General features: G+C 36.3%; 1 protein-coding gene across 1 annotated transcript; it reads right to left on the minus strand.

The window, feature by feature from the left end:
• Positions 1-99: 99 nt before the first annotated feature.
• Positions 100-13,794, minus strand: LOC132161765 (uncharacterized). The gene is made up of 24 exons (XM_059571947.1): positions 13,420-13,794; positions 13,195-13,304; positions 12,747-12,819; positions 11,993-12,054; positions 11,029-11,170; positions 10,498-10,716; positions 10,327-10,393; positions 8,857-9,256; positions 8,046-8,193; positions 7,756-7,916; positions 7,083-7,182; positions 6,140-6,214; positions 5,868-6,002; positions 5,410-5,499; positions 4,924-5,100; positions 4,735-4,839; positions 3,916-4,074; positions 2,305-2,349; positions 1,995-2,216; positions 1,292-1,398; positions 1,139-1,195; positions 979-1,051; positions 624-874; positions 100-433 (listed from the first exon to the last, which is right to left on the minus strand). The coding sequence occupies exons 1-23, from the start codon at positions 13,558-13,560 to the stop codon at positions 713-715; spliced, it is 3,030 nt and encodes a 1,009-aa protein (XP_059427930.1). The 5' UTR covers positions 13,561-13,794; the 3' UTR covers positions 100-433; positions 624-712.
• Between the last annotated feature and the right edge of the window lie 616 nt (positions 13,795-14,410).

Raw genomic sequence — 14,410 nt, forward strand, 5'->3', positions numbered from 1 at the left:
ATATGTTAACCTAATCCGACCATTTAATTAAACGGGTTAGTTGCGATTCAACACTAGGTTTGTTTACCATGGGACTTTTAATAAAGAAATCATAGGGCAACAAGCAAAAAGAAACCCTGGAATTAAAAGTGGCAATTTTCAGTCTCATCTTGTTTTCTGAAAACAAATAAAAACAAATTCACAAATTTCTTCTCATTTTCTGAAAATTTCTCATTTCATTTGTCTGCATTCCCTTAACTTACTTCCACCACCCTCTACACTCCGTATACAATGACATACAGATCCGCAAGCTATTTACAAAGCTTCGTGCTGTCAAATTTGCACACAAATGAATTTGAAACTATAACCCGAAACCAAAACCCAGCCCAAGAAATTATGAAGGAAAAGAAAGAAGATAGAACTCACAAATTCATTCCCAGAAGCTTCAATTCACCTGAAGGAGCAGACATATTATAAGGACATTGCCAAATTTAAAATATATAGCAACCGGGCTATGTTGGAAAAATGAAGATAAATCATCCCCTTCTAAGGGGACAATACTTGCCGAGAGAGAGAGAGTGCGTGTGTGTGTGTGGGTTTATTCATAAGCAGTAGAATAAATACCGAGGGTTGAAAAAACTCACCCTATATCTCACTCTATGGAACAACTGAAAACTGGAAGGGCCTGGACACGAGAGCACCCAATTGATTAGAAGAATTGGAGGCACACGAGCTACGGCATCTTCAATGCCTGCTTCAATTGTTTTAATACTGCTGGATGCATGCTACCAATGGCTGAATTAAACGATTCTCCATGAAGGGCAGCGCATGTTTGAAGATTTTCTCTAACCGAGGTCTCTAATGACAACTGGTTGACAGGATCAGAATACTTGATCTACATAGGGAATAACAATTTATCAGGAAAAAAAAAAAGTTTCTACAATTCGAATTTATTCGTCAGAATTCTGCAATTTCAGGAATATTCCCAAAAATGTTCACCTGTCTTCTTCTTAACTCTTGACTCGGAATGGTGCCCTCACCGTGAGACCTGCTGGAGCTCATATTCTCACCACTGCCATTCACAAGAGAAAGAAATAAGAACCAAGAATTGAAGTCAATTCTAGAAAATAACCATTAACAATATGGACAAAGCACATACCTGGACTCTTCCTCAGCCAAGTCAACATTTTCACTCAAAATTACAGTCGTACATACACTACATGAATCAGAAAGCATCATTGCAAGACTCATATAAAGGCCACCCACTACTCAAATTGCAAATAATGTATAAAATACGAAGATTAACCCATACCTCAGAATCTGATCAAGCATATCGAGGACTTGAGGCAGTCTCAACGTGAGAATTATTGAAAGGGCTAGGCCATATGTCTTCCTTTGGATGGAAGATACATTGTCTACCTGTGAGCAAATAAAAATAATTTGATAAGAAACAAATGAAGCAAGAACTTAAAGCAATAAGATTAAAGCTTGTAATATTGTGTTATATTCATATAGTTGAGCTCATTTTAATATGAACAATTTTCCAATTCCAATTATGTCACTATGATAAAAGCTCAGAAAACCCTGAAGTGCTAGACAGTAACTTAGATAAACTTGAAATCATGACTGTACTATATATATATTCTTTTTTTTTTTTTTTTTTTTGTTAAGAATGAATAAAAATAAATAAATAAAAACAAAAAAACAAAACACCCTTTTGAAGACAAATTAGAGCACAACAATATCATATAAGTTAACAGTATCGCTTTCCGTTCCCCGACAAGTATACATCAAATTATTATCGTAAGAGCACATATTTCAGCATAAGTTCTCTAACTCCCCAAACCAAGGAAGTCAGAGATATACATAAATTAAAAAAACACAGGTCTACACTCTAAATATATAAAACAATGCAACCCCGGTTTCTCAAAACATACACATACAAGTGAAGTGCAAAAGGACACTTCAACAATCATTGCAAGCATCCTTATCATGGAAATGCGTGCACTACTGACCTTGTCAAGCCAAATGTCAACCAGACAAAGAAGTATATTGTCTTTGATTGGGACGCCCGCCGTCTGGAGCAGTAACAAAGTTGATTGATCTGACATTAACTGGGCAAGGTAATTGGTATTCATCACCAAAATCCTTGCCAGTATGGCAGCAGAAGATGCTTTAACAGCTGTCTTAGAAGGATCACGGTCGTCTCCTCCACTCAAACATATAGCAATCAATTTCTGGCAACATTGGAGAAAAAGTAAGAGCTTTATAAGAGACTTATTGATTGGATTCAGCATATCAACACAGGCAAACAACCCTACTTACTTGTAAAGTACTGCTGATCAATGGAGGCACTTCTGCAGGGAAACACTGTAAAGTAGCAAAAACAAATAAAAAGAGATTGGTTGGACAACGAAGTTCATTTACTGCTATAACAGTACTAAAACCTTAAATCTACAATAAACACATACTACAAACTTGCGAAAATGGACTTTTTTTTTTTTCCCACAGCAATCCAAGGGTTCCCTTGAATGGATCTACATAAAAAGGAATCATCACCACATTTCTACAAAAGATGAAACAATACCATTCCATCCAATCCTAAAAAGCTAGGAAGAACCAATCTTGAAAAGGGACATAGATAGGAAATGATTCAGATCTGATACGATGAGCATACGTTAGATGTATATCTTATATCAAATTTTTGGTTTAAAAAATAAATATCACAAGGTTTAGAAAAAATACTAAGAGCCTGTTTAGGATTGCATTGAGAAATAGAGCTATTGTCTATAAAAAAAATCCTTGTTTTTAAGCTTATCCCAAAATGTAGTTTTGAGATTTTTTTTAGAGCAAAATAGTCAAGGAAGTGCTTTTTAAGTTTTATACCAAACATACCCAATTTTGCCTAACACAACTTATTATGTACTAAAAACACTATTAAAACTCCTTAACGCAATCCTAAACAAGCTCTAAATACATTGTAACTTATTTTTATATATTTAATAAAATTTGCCTCCTTCAATTTGTTTAGACCATATGGTAAATAGGCCTGCAGCTCATCTCATTTTTTTTTCGCAAGTATAGCCCACATCATGATAGTCTCCCACTTAAAAAAGATCCTGTAATACCTAGTCCATCAGGTGATCTTTATCACACTACCCAACACACCTTACACTGCACAGGACCAGCCCCTCAACTACGCAGCCAACTACCTCCACGATCTCTCACCCGTCAGCATCTGGCTCTTCTTCTTTTTTGGGATCATTGTCCCGATTTCTGTTGGTTTTTACTGGGAGAACCAGCATGGGCTTGGGGGTGGCAACTTAGAAGAACTTTGAAGGGACCTTCTTCCTCTGATCTGTAACAACAATCTGGGGTACCGGCTTCCTCTCCTCCTCCTCATACGGGCCCCCAGTCTGAAATCTTTCATGGCATGTCCCGTCCGTGTAACAAAGGTATCCAATTTTTTTTTTTTTGGTAAGTCCAAAGGTGTCCATTTTTAAAAATAACTTAAATTCATTGACACATATAAGATACGTATCTGGCCATGTCCATACTCAGGTACCAATATGGAGGGCCTTTCGAAGTGTGCTTCCTAGGTGAAACTCTTCTACAAGTTCAGTAGAAAGAATCTTATTTTAAATACCACCATTAATAACATTCGTTTCATGGATGCATCAATCACAGATTGAGCTACAATGACATTTTGTAGTGAAAAGTAACCATGAAAGAGCAAAACTTGAATATTGTGATGCTAAATAAAACGAGAGTATAACTCTCTCTACATAGTAAAAGGAAATATATGGAATATACAGGAAAGAAGATCAGCAGCCAAATTATACTTGGGCTGCTCACTTCCAACCTCCAAAATTGACTATTCTTCATACTATCTACTACCGTAAAAATGTGCACTTGCAAATAGGTAAATCCAAGTACCTGTATTAGAATATCAATGACTGGAAGAGTTGAGATAATTCCTTTGTCATTGACATTTCCAACAACCAGATCAAGAATTTTAGCCACACTGGAAGCATGCATGTTTAGAAACTCAGTTCCGCCCAAAATAATGTAATCCTCAATTATGCTGACACCAACCTGAAATAAATCAAGATTAATTAAAATGCAAAGGAAGAATATAAAAGGAAAAGAACAGAGTAACCAGCAATCCAATGGACGCAAGAGCCAAAATCAACAACCAAGTACAATAAGCAAGGGTATCTACATGGTATTAATGGTACCTTGTAGGGAAAAATAAATAAAAACCAGCATTACAAATAATATATGGGGCAAAAGAAAAGGAAGACCGGAGTCAGAAAGAATCTAGGTGATCTTGGAGCCAATAAGCACCAAAACATGAGAAAGGAAGTAAAAGAGACGATACTAACGATCAGCAAAGTGGACCCTCTTTATTAAACTATGAAGAAAGGTTTATGTGAATTTTTACGGGCAAATTCTCTAGTTCGGCTATACTTGACCTTTTAACAAATGAATTATTGGAATGTAGGTATATACACAATATTTAAATAAACCTGAATTTCTTGCCCAAATTCACAATTCAGGCATACCAGCTCTCTTAAATTTATATCCAAATCCTAGTTTGAACATTTAAATTTCAGAGTTGAACATTAAAAAAAAAAAAATACAGCATAATCTCAAACAAGTTCCAAACTACCAATGAGTAGTACATATATGAAGAATATAACAACAGGCACAAAATAGAGGATATTATATAATCAGAAATCCAGTGCGTCCAACCTGCAAGTGATCAAAACTTCTTTCCATGATTTCCACAAGAGATGGGAAGTATGCCAATAGTTGCGGCACCAACGAAGGGGCACAAGAAAGTGTAGTTTCCCATAACTGGAAAAATACAACAATTGAACTTAGCACGAGATGCCATAAAGAAATGCTCACCTAGAACTAAGATTGAACTGTCAGACTAACCTGCATGCTGTCCTCCAGAAGTTCGTCTGGGCTATTTATATCAATTCCCTTCTGTAGAATGGGCAGTAGCATGTTGTAGCAAATGGGTGATTGACTGCCAAGTGCAACCACAAGGTTCCGCAAAGCAATAAGGAGCTGAATCTGCAGCAGGCTTTCACCAGAAGATTCCTCCCAAACCTTTTTAAATAAGAAATAAAATTAAAATAAATAAATAAAGGCAATTCTAATAAGTGCAGAGCCTGTCGATTGGCAAAGATTGCCATTGCACTTTAATGTAAGTGAAAATCCAAGTTTGATAGGATGAACAAGGTTACTAGCCAATTGGTTAATTTTACCAGAGCAAACTCAATAATTCCTCATCTCTATTGAGCGACTTACAGTAGACAGTCAACTCAACCAGAAACTCGGCTTCATGACCTTTATCTCTTTCATTAGTACATAATTTTGAACATTAAGTGACTAAAGACAGAACTATAACTACAATACCTTTTGAAAAAAATGCACCAAGTTGTCCACAAATGGAATGACTTCACTAACATTTGCAATAAGAACAGAGATCAAATTCAAAACCTGAACCTGAAATAAATGAAAGAATAACATCAGTTGAGTTACCAAAATTAGAGTTGTAATGTAAATTATATACTATGCAAAAGAAAAGTTAGCTCTTGCAAAACCCAAACCTACAGTTTGATAATAAGTATATTCAAATAATTGTAGAACATTTAGACAGGAAAAATGCACTACAAAAGCGCAGAGGCATTCCTGTATCAAAGAAAAGTATTGCAGACCCAAATCTTCTTAGTTTTACCACTTGAAACAAGGTGGACGTATGATCAAATTATGCAGAAGGTTAACAAGAAATCAATAGGGAAAAGACATCAATCTCAATGAAAATGACTCTCTTAAGTGCTAAATATCGAAGTGATGCAAAAGCTATGTTTTACCTTTGAGTCAAACTCCTGAACTTCCTCAACCAACTTAAAGCATGAACCCCAACATATTGGAAGAAGATCAATAAATTCTCGTTTTGAAAAGTTCGCATCTTCAATGTGTAAGCACAAAGACCGACAGGCTGCCAGCTTTACAAGGAATGCAGAACTTCAATAGTTGAAACAGGATACAGTAATACAGAATTAGGAGGCAGGAATATGTCATAACCATGCAGAAAGAGCAGGAGAGGTGATGTACAAAAGAAAAATGGACACATGCAACATACCCTGACAGAAAGGTTTTTGTCTTGTAACAATTTGATCAAATCACAGTATACTTGTCTTTTTGTGTCATCTTTAATCTGTCAAAAGTGCAAACATCAGAAGCTTCAATTACTCATTTTAATTTGTGATCAAAGTATGAACAAGAATGGCTCGTCAAAAGCCAGAAAGAAGCACTGTGTGATCCCAGAATTGAATTGCCATAACCAATATCAATTACGCTGATAGAGCATTATAGATTCATTGATTATTGCAAGGCTCCAAACAATAAAGAAGAAGACTCACGAATGGCATCATAATAAAACCCTGACTCATTTTTGAAAACTAATGTGACCAACCAGCTATCATCCACAAAAATGGAATATCTTATAAAGGATAGACCATTAGTTACGGTCTTGAATTAGACATCAAGTTATAAAGGTACAGGTTTAGGACTTCAGCCCAGGGCACAGCTCTATCCAAGCAGAGGGATAGTGCTAGATTTCGTTAATGTATAAGCAAAATATTGAGAAGTTAATGAGGTTGCTTGCATAAATTATGTGCACGCTCCACCTTACATCTATCCACTTCTAGTGAAAAAGAATGCAAATACCAGTACATTCTTTCCATCTCTCTCCCATGTAGAAGTTACATGTCTAGCGAGACTCATCCATGTTCTTCCCTTTATATCAAATACTTCACTACCCCAGTTTCATCACTTTAGGAAACACATTCACTAAGTTTCCTAGAATAGAATGGACAATATATTTAGTGTTGACACAGGAAATCATCGGAAGCATGAATTCTTCAACGTCATAGAAGTTAGAAGAAACAATTTGGACTAGCTATTGATTCAAAAAGGAGGGCAATACTTGGAGAATCCCATGCAAGCAGACACCCTCTTTACAAAGCTGAGATCCTATAAATCATAACAGCTCATGTACTACACAAGTTGCAAAATTATGTTACCTCAGAAACCCACTGTCCCAATATTAGTGCAACTTTCCTATGGATGATATTCATATTTGGATGGTCATTTGAGAGTTCTAGCGACAATGCACCATTATACCTGCAATCAATAGTTTCAGGAAGAAAAGCCATAAGCTCCTGTATTACCAATTGAACTTTAAAAGAATGATCAAATGAAAGGAGCATATTTGAAAATGTCAATGCTATCTGATCAACTCAGAACACAGAGAAAGATAATATAAAAACAAATGATCTGAACAATCGGCCAAACTATAGATGGTGATCAAACAAATTTCCCTACTTTTCACTTATAATATGATCTTTTTCTTGCACAAAAGCTAACTATAAATGAAAAATCAAAATGTCTCTACGCGAAGTTGATAGAGAATCAAATGTTCTTGAGTAGCTTTAGTATGATATACCACCAAGTTCTAACACTTCTGCACTACATTTTGCTCTCTTTAAGTTACACTAGCTACTAGAAGTATCTCCACACACTGGGTTCTTCCTGTCCATATTGTATCCATTGAAGTACAGCAAGCAACATGGTACCAAGCAATCACAAACAACAATCATCTTAAATGCTGCAGAAGTTAATAGCACCTAAATTTGGATAGGTGAAGCAAGACATATTAATTGAGCAAACACCAAACACAGTGGAGAATGGACACACCAATCTTTGAAGCTCAGGTAGTTTGAGAGCTCATAATAAACGTAAGCAGCAGCACCATAAGCAGCATCCTTTAGAAGCAACCCTGGAGTGATTTCAGTGACTGAAGTTGGGCAACCTTTCATTGCCTCTTGAAGAAGGGAAACCACAACAGGACCAAGTAGCTAAAATAAAAAAGTAAACATAACCTAAGCACAGATCTCATTATCTAAAATGATTAAAGAGTTCAGGCATTAAAAATAACAACACAACATGTTACAGAAGGTAATCTGAAAAAAATGAATGCCACCTACTTGGCTATGGTTTTCAAACAATACAATGTACAAAGCTTCAGCACAAGGCCTCAATTTTTCTGTCCACTGAACCATATCCTGCTCATGATGAAAAGCTTCTGGGTTCTGGTACAACTCTTCCAAATCACTTGCAGTTAAAACGAAATACCTACAGAGACATCAATAGCACAGTTTTAGTACAACAATTCTCTGAAAGGTATACACCAAATCCAGAGGGACTCAATATATTTAAAGGTTCTTTCTTAACAAAATACTTGTGGAATAACAGTATTCAAAATCACAACCAGATTACAAATCATAGAACAATTTATTTATTTTAAACTTAGTTCTCTGTATAATCATATATGATTACCATCACACTGGTGCACTGGCCCACTATGAGCATTTTGCTCCCGGAATCATCAAAATCTCCAAGGCCAATGATTTTAAACCTATAAGCCTGATTACTAACACTAATAATATCATAACTAAAGCCCTTGCACCTTAGTGCATTCTGGCCATGACTTGTCCCCCAGAGGCTTTCAATTATAGTGAGGAAGATCACTTATGTCATACTCATTTCTAATGAAAGCATGAATCTACTAAGACAAAATAGATGGTTGCATTGATTGATTCCAAGGATCTGTTTTTTTCTTCTTGAGATAAATGCTCAATCTTTGGTGGAATAATTGAGTTATGGCATCAAGCAGTACAGCTTGTTTAATGTCATGCACTCTATACCTCTGGGAGCCTTCCTTTCAGTGCTCAACAGCCTGAAAATGGATAGGAATTAACCAGGCAAACCAATGAAGTGAGGCAGAGGTCACAGTACCTTCTTATCAATACATTACAAAGAAGTATTATCCGTTCATTAGGCAGCAGTGAGGTCAATACACCACCAACAGCACTCGAAATGTTTTTCTTTATCTGCTCTTGTGTAATCCCATTTTCATCCACCACCCGACCAGTAAGACTACGCTTGTATTCCTTACATTCTAGTACACACTTAACCATTACCATAGATTGAATCAAGAATTGCTCAAATGAAAACAACTCTGGCCCAGGTTCTGTAATCTTATTTAAGCAGAACTCCATGACAGGAGGAAGCACATTTTTATCCCCAAAAGAAAAAGGATGTCTTCCCTGTATTGCTACCAAGACCTTCATCAATTTAGTACATGCCCTCTTTGTGAAGTCCCAAAATTTAGGGTGTACCTTCTGAAAAGATGAATCTGCAAAATAAGGTACCATAAGCGGAAAATAAAATAAAATAAAAATAGAGAGAGAGCAAGAGGATTGAGAAGGCTTTAGTTTCTTTCCTTCCCAAAAGGCACAGAAACCAGATGGTTAAAACATATGAGGGGAAAAAGAAATTTCCTCTTAAAAATAAAAAAGAATGACGGCATCTACAGTATATTAGCTATGCACAGCTGTATGGATTAAACCAATGACCTCACCCTCCATCCCTTGATTTTGGGGGTAGAGACAGGGGAAGATGCCAAAGCCGTTTGGTAAAAAGACAACTGACAGGTCACTTTCTGTGTCATTGAACATTTCTAAAGGACAAAGCGAGAGAATTGTGCAAATTGACCAACTAAACTCAAATACTAGATCAAACTTTCAGGCATCTCATGCTAGGCCAGAAAATATTTTCAAAAGAAAAGGTGCTCAATATTCCATAGCTGATAGTAATATACCTTCAATACTAATTTATAGACAATTATAAGAGAACCTTGGTAACTTATAAAAAATGACAGCAACTGCTTGTAGCTTTTAACAAGTCAGTTGCTCATATTTAATATCTAGATACAATTAAGGATTTTTAAGAATATCACAGTACAAAGAGCCCAAGGTCCACATGCAAAAGTGAGAGACAGAGAGCTTAGTGAGCTCCTGAAGTGTCACACATGGTGGTATACAAAGTGTATCTAATTACTAAGCCTTTATCATTCAATTACTCCAGTCCTTATCCTAAGTTAATTAATCCTATATTATTAATCATAAAGGACAATCAACCCTGATTTAAGTTTTCATATTTCTTACAAAACTAGAAGGCTAACATAGTATGTTGATACTAACATTGTCTTTTCGAAATAACTGAAAAGTTGGATTTGTTTTATGTAAGCTTATCTATGTGTAGTATATAAAAGCAAGAGGCTCCATAAGTTTGCATTTAGTTAAAATTTCATATTAGTTACTACTTAGTCAGACACTTTGATAAAACAAGGGAAAAAGACAAGAGGCAAAAAGCAATTGTTAATTACAGCGATATGTTAGAGAGAGAGAGAGAGAGAGATCTCACAGTATGGAAGAAAGGACTCAATGCCATTCAAGAGAACAGGAGAGACCTCCTTAACTGGTCGGACCTCCTAATGCATAGAGATAAGTCAGTTAAAACGCTCACTTCAATATGTCCAGCTTAACTAACTAAATTCTGAAGAAGAAAAAAAATCCATAACAGGGAAATAACTACCTGTACACATTTTGAATCACTTGGAAACCCTGAAATTATAAGCTGGCGTATTATCTTTAAACACAACAACCATCTCTCACACATTAGATAAAGCTCATCGTGATACTGGTTTGGATCATTTGAATTATAGCTTTGAGAAAGAGTGGAGAAACCATTTAATATGGTCTGCAAGTCTCTCTGCCAAATGTGCCAGCTAAAATCAAAGAGATGGGATGATATCTGTGAAAAGAAGTCATTAAGAACGATCAGCCCAAAAAGAAAAAACAATTACGCAGGTTTCATTTTGATATCTGTTATTAAAGAGTAATTATGGTCCTTCTATTACCACAGAACATGTGCAGTTGCATAAGAGATTTCTTAATGCCCAAAATGCAACTTTTTTTGTTGGGAGTTGGGGAGGAGAGAAAGAAAACCTTTTTTGATAAGTGGAAAAATAAAAAAGTATGAATAAATTAAGGGGAGAAAGAAACTTATGATCATAGAAAATGGAAAAAGAAATCTGCAGGATTGAAAGAGCACAGCAGCCTATACCTCTGCAAAGGTCCTTTGGTCTGAAGTAAGACGTTTAGTGGACAATTCCTTCAAGGTCCGAAAAATAATCATAAAAATCCGATGGGAAGTAAGAACATCAGCTGATTGGAGCTGTTGTGCTAAAACAGAAAACAGTTCCGGCCTGGATAAGTCATTGAATCAGCAAATCAGTATGCATAGTAAGCTTGATGAGGGAACATTCACAAGACAAAGTTTAGTTAAACATGCATTTACAACAACCATAACAATCACTAAGTACAATGCAGTGCATATTGCTCCAGCTCAACACGGAGGGAAAAGAAAATACCAATCAAGAAAACTGCATTTTTTTTGTATAAGAATCAACCAAGAATGAGCAAGTTCTCTTTTTTCAATGAAACAACAGTTTGATCTGGTAGTTTAGATCACAGTCACCTCATCACCCTGTGCTTCTGAAACTGTTATTCTGCTTCCGTGACGTTTGTTTACATTTTGTTGTTGAATAAGATATAATATGCACATGAAAGGCAATGTTTGGCAAGGCAAGATGTAAATGGCTATCATACTGACAAAATTTAAATGGAGAGAACTCAAGATGTCTAGCTTATGCTTTCTAAAACACAGCAAGTAAAAATGGGCAAGAATGCATGGAAGCAAAGTGTCCATTCGTTCTATCTTTTTAATAAGCGTAGCCAAAAACATCACTAGGTAGTGCTTCTTAATTGTTCTCTCTGATGATCAATTCATCTCACAAGAAGTTAACAATAGCTTTTCTACAGCAAGAATCCATTACTGACAACATATGCTCAACCCAGAAGCGACACAAGTCTTTAACAGCAGACACTTCAAATTTATCTTAGAATTCATGCAAGTACAAATAATTATATACTCAGGAACTTCATAAACGTATTTAAGTAGTTGTTTGAGCAACTTTTACAATTCTAAATTTTTTTGGAATATTGGAGAAATAGGTCAAAAAGTGTACCATTCTTTGGGGTAATCAATACGAGCAATTTTGGATATGAGCACAGCCAACATTAGAGCTATCTGTGTATGACAAACATGGTATACACAGTAAATTAGTAAATTTTATCACCAAATCGAGTAAATTGCTGAGGCATTTTAAAGTAAGTGTGTGTGTGTGTTTGTGTGCACATGCGCGCGCGCGAGAGAGAGAGAGAGAGAGAGAGAGAGAGAGAGAGTGTGCATCTATCATTGACCTCAAAATCCAGCAGAGATAACATGAAGATAGATCGGATTTTGTAAAATCATGAATTGGTGAAGTCCATATTATATCTTTGTGATAAGGGCTCTTTTCTTTTTTCCGAGCCTTTGTGATAACTGATAAGGGCTCATTTGGGTAATTGCATTGCCCCATTTGTTTTGTGTTGGATTCCATGTACAAGTTCATCACGCTGAATGGACATTTCTAAAAGAGTAGCCATTGACAAACATGGATTCTGGAACTTGGAAGTGGTAGCACTCTAAGAAATCATAAAAGCAATTAATACAATTGATTTTGGTGGTGTTTTGTTCAAAAATGGCTATTCAAGAAAATAGTATAAAATATTCCAAGAATCAAACGATTTCCATGGGACCACAAAACATGACCTGGATATCATCCTAAAGCCAACAAACATATTATAGTAGTTCCAATTAGACGGATGTTTCATATTTCTAAAAACAAAGAAAAAGGAAGAACAATAAGCACAAGAGGGAGAAAAAGCTTCTGGAAACACCTGATAATTCTCTTCTCTCAAGTGCGACAACAGTTTTTGTCTCAGGTGTATTTTCTCCTCGTTGCCTATCCCCCTGGACAGAAATAATTTGCACATTATAATCCAGCCTATAACTAAAAATCATATGTTTCGTACGCAGCTAAATATACTTAATAGTAAAAGACACAAATAAACACAGTCGTCATACATTCCAGTATCAGTATCCGACCGCCATGAAAATTACATGTTTAGCAGCCAAATATACTTAATAAGATACATAAAGAACCAAACCGATCATTGCATTGCACAAAATCATATAACACTCTTCCAAAAACTCAGAGATTGAAATTTTGGCCTCTAACGCAACAAGCATTACCAGTACATGACCTTTCAAGACTATCAGACACTTTCACAACAATAGAACTTCAAAAACGACGAAAACAACGGATTATAAAGACGAGTATCTTACGAGGAATCGCGCTTGTTCCTCCAGTACCGATTAACACTATTCTTGAAGTACACCGAAGCCATCAAACGGATATCAACCTGAGACGCTAAATCCTTCGCAGTAATTATTTCCTGCATTTACATTTACGAATACACATTTCAAACATTTAAGCTCGATTAAGATGACTACAGTGAATAAAACCATAAAGAACCCTAAAACGGAAGATTAGAAGAGGTGAGAGAGTACCATGAGGCAAGAGCAGAAGCCAGGCCTGCTCTCCGACTGAGAGAGAGCCGTCTCCGCCGGTTTCCGGACACTCTCGTCGCCGCTCATTGAATTGGCGAGAAACGAGTACATCGCTGGTAGGTCAGAAGCCGAGAGCGCCATCGCCGTCCGTACGAACTGAACCGGTTTGCCAAATAGTGATTCGGAGCGACAAAGGGATTTTGGTATACAAATGTATTAAACAATAGCTCTGTTTGAATCTTTAAGGTTTGTGAGGAAATTCAAGTGCGGAAAATGGCGATGAGAGCGATGCCTTTCAGGCGAAGAAATGGAAAGTGAGCGATTGGAGCGCTGGTCGTCGATGTTTGCTGGGTTTATATGGTGCTCCGAAGCTGGTCGTAAAGAAAGCCTAAAACCTGGCCAGACGATTCTACCACGTGAAGCGGTCTTGGGCCCTTACGGTGTGTCCCTCTTCAATTTGGGTCATTGGGTTTGTCTAGAACAGATCCATCCATTGAGAGCATCATGATGGTTTGATTACAATCGGATTGTCGCGATGCTCCAAATGGACCTCTTCACTTGGAAAAGCCCAGATGCAGATGATCAGAACCCAAGGTATGAGTATAGTATTTATGTTACATGAGAGCTGGCAGACGATGTCAAGGTGTCAAGGACCATGAGATTGTCCCAATTCTTCCATGATGATCAGTTGATCACATCGTGACTTTTAGCGCGACCATAGGTGTTGGTAAACTTGGTTGATTTGTTTGCCCTGTTTTTATTTTTCCTTGCCATTTGCCAAACAATGATGACATTTTCTTTCAAATTTGAATGAAATGAATTTAAAAATTCAGTTTAAAACCCTCTTTTTTTTTTTTATAATCTCAAATTGGTTTTAAAGTTAGTTTGGCATTGCGATTTCGTATATCAAAAGTGTGATTTTAAACCAAATCGTATAAAATGTATTGTTTACTAGTGTGCTTTTAAAATATTGTGATTTTAAAACATATAA

The sequence above is a fragment of the Corylus avellana genome, chromosome ca9 (genome assembly GCF_901000735.1).
Source record: "Corylus avellana chromosome ca9, CavTom2PMs-1.0".
NCBI lineage: Eukaryota > Viridiplantae > Streptophyta > Magnoliopsida > Fagales > Betulaceae > Corylus > Corylus avellana.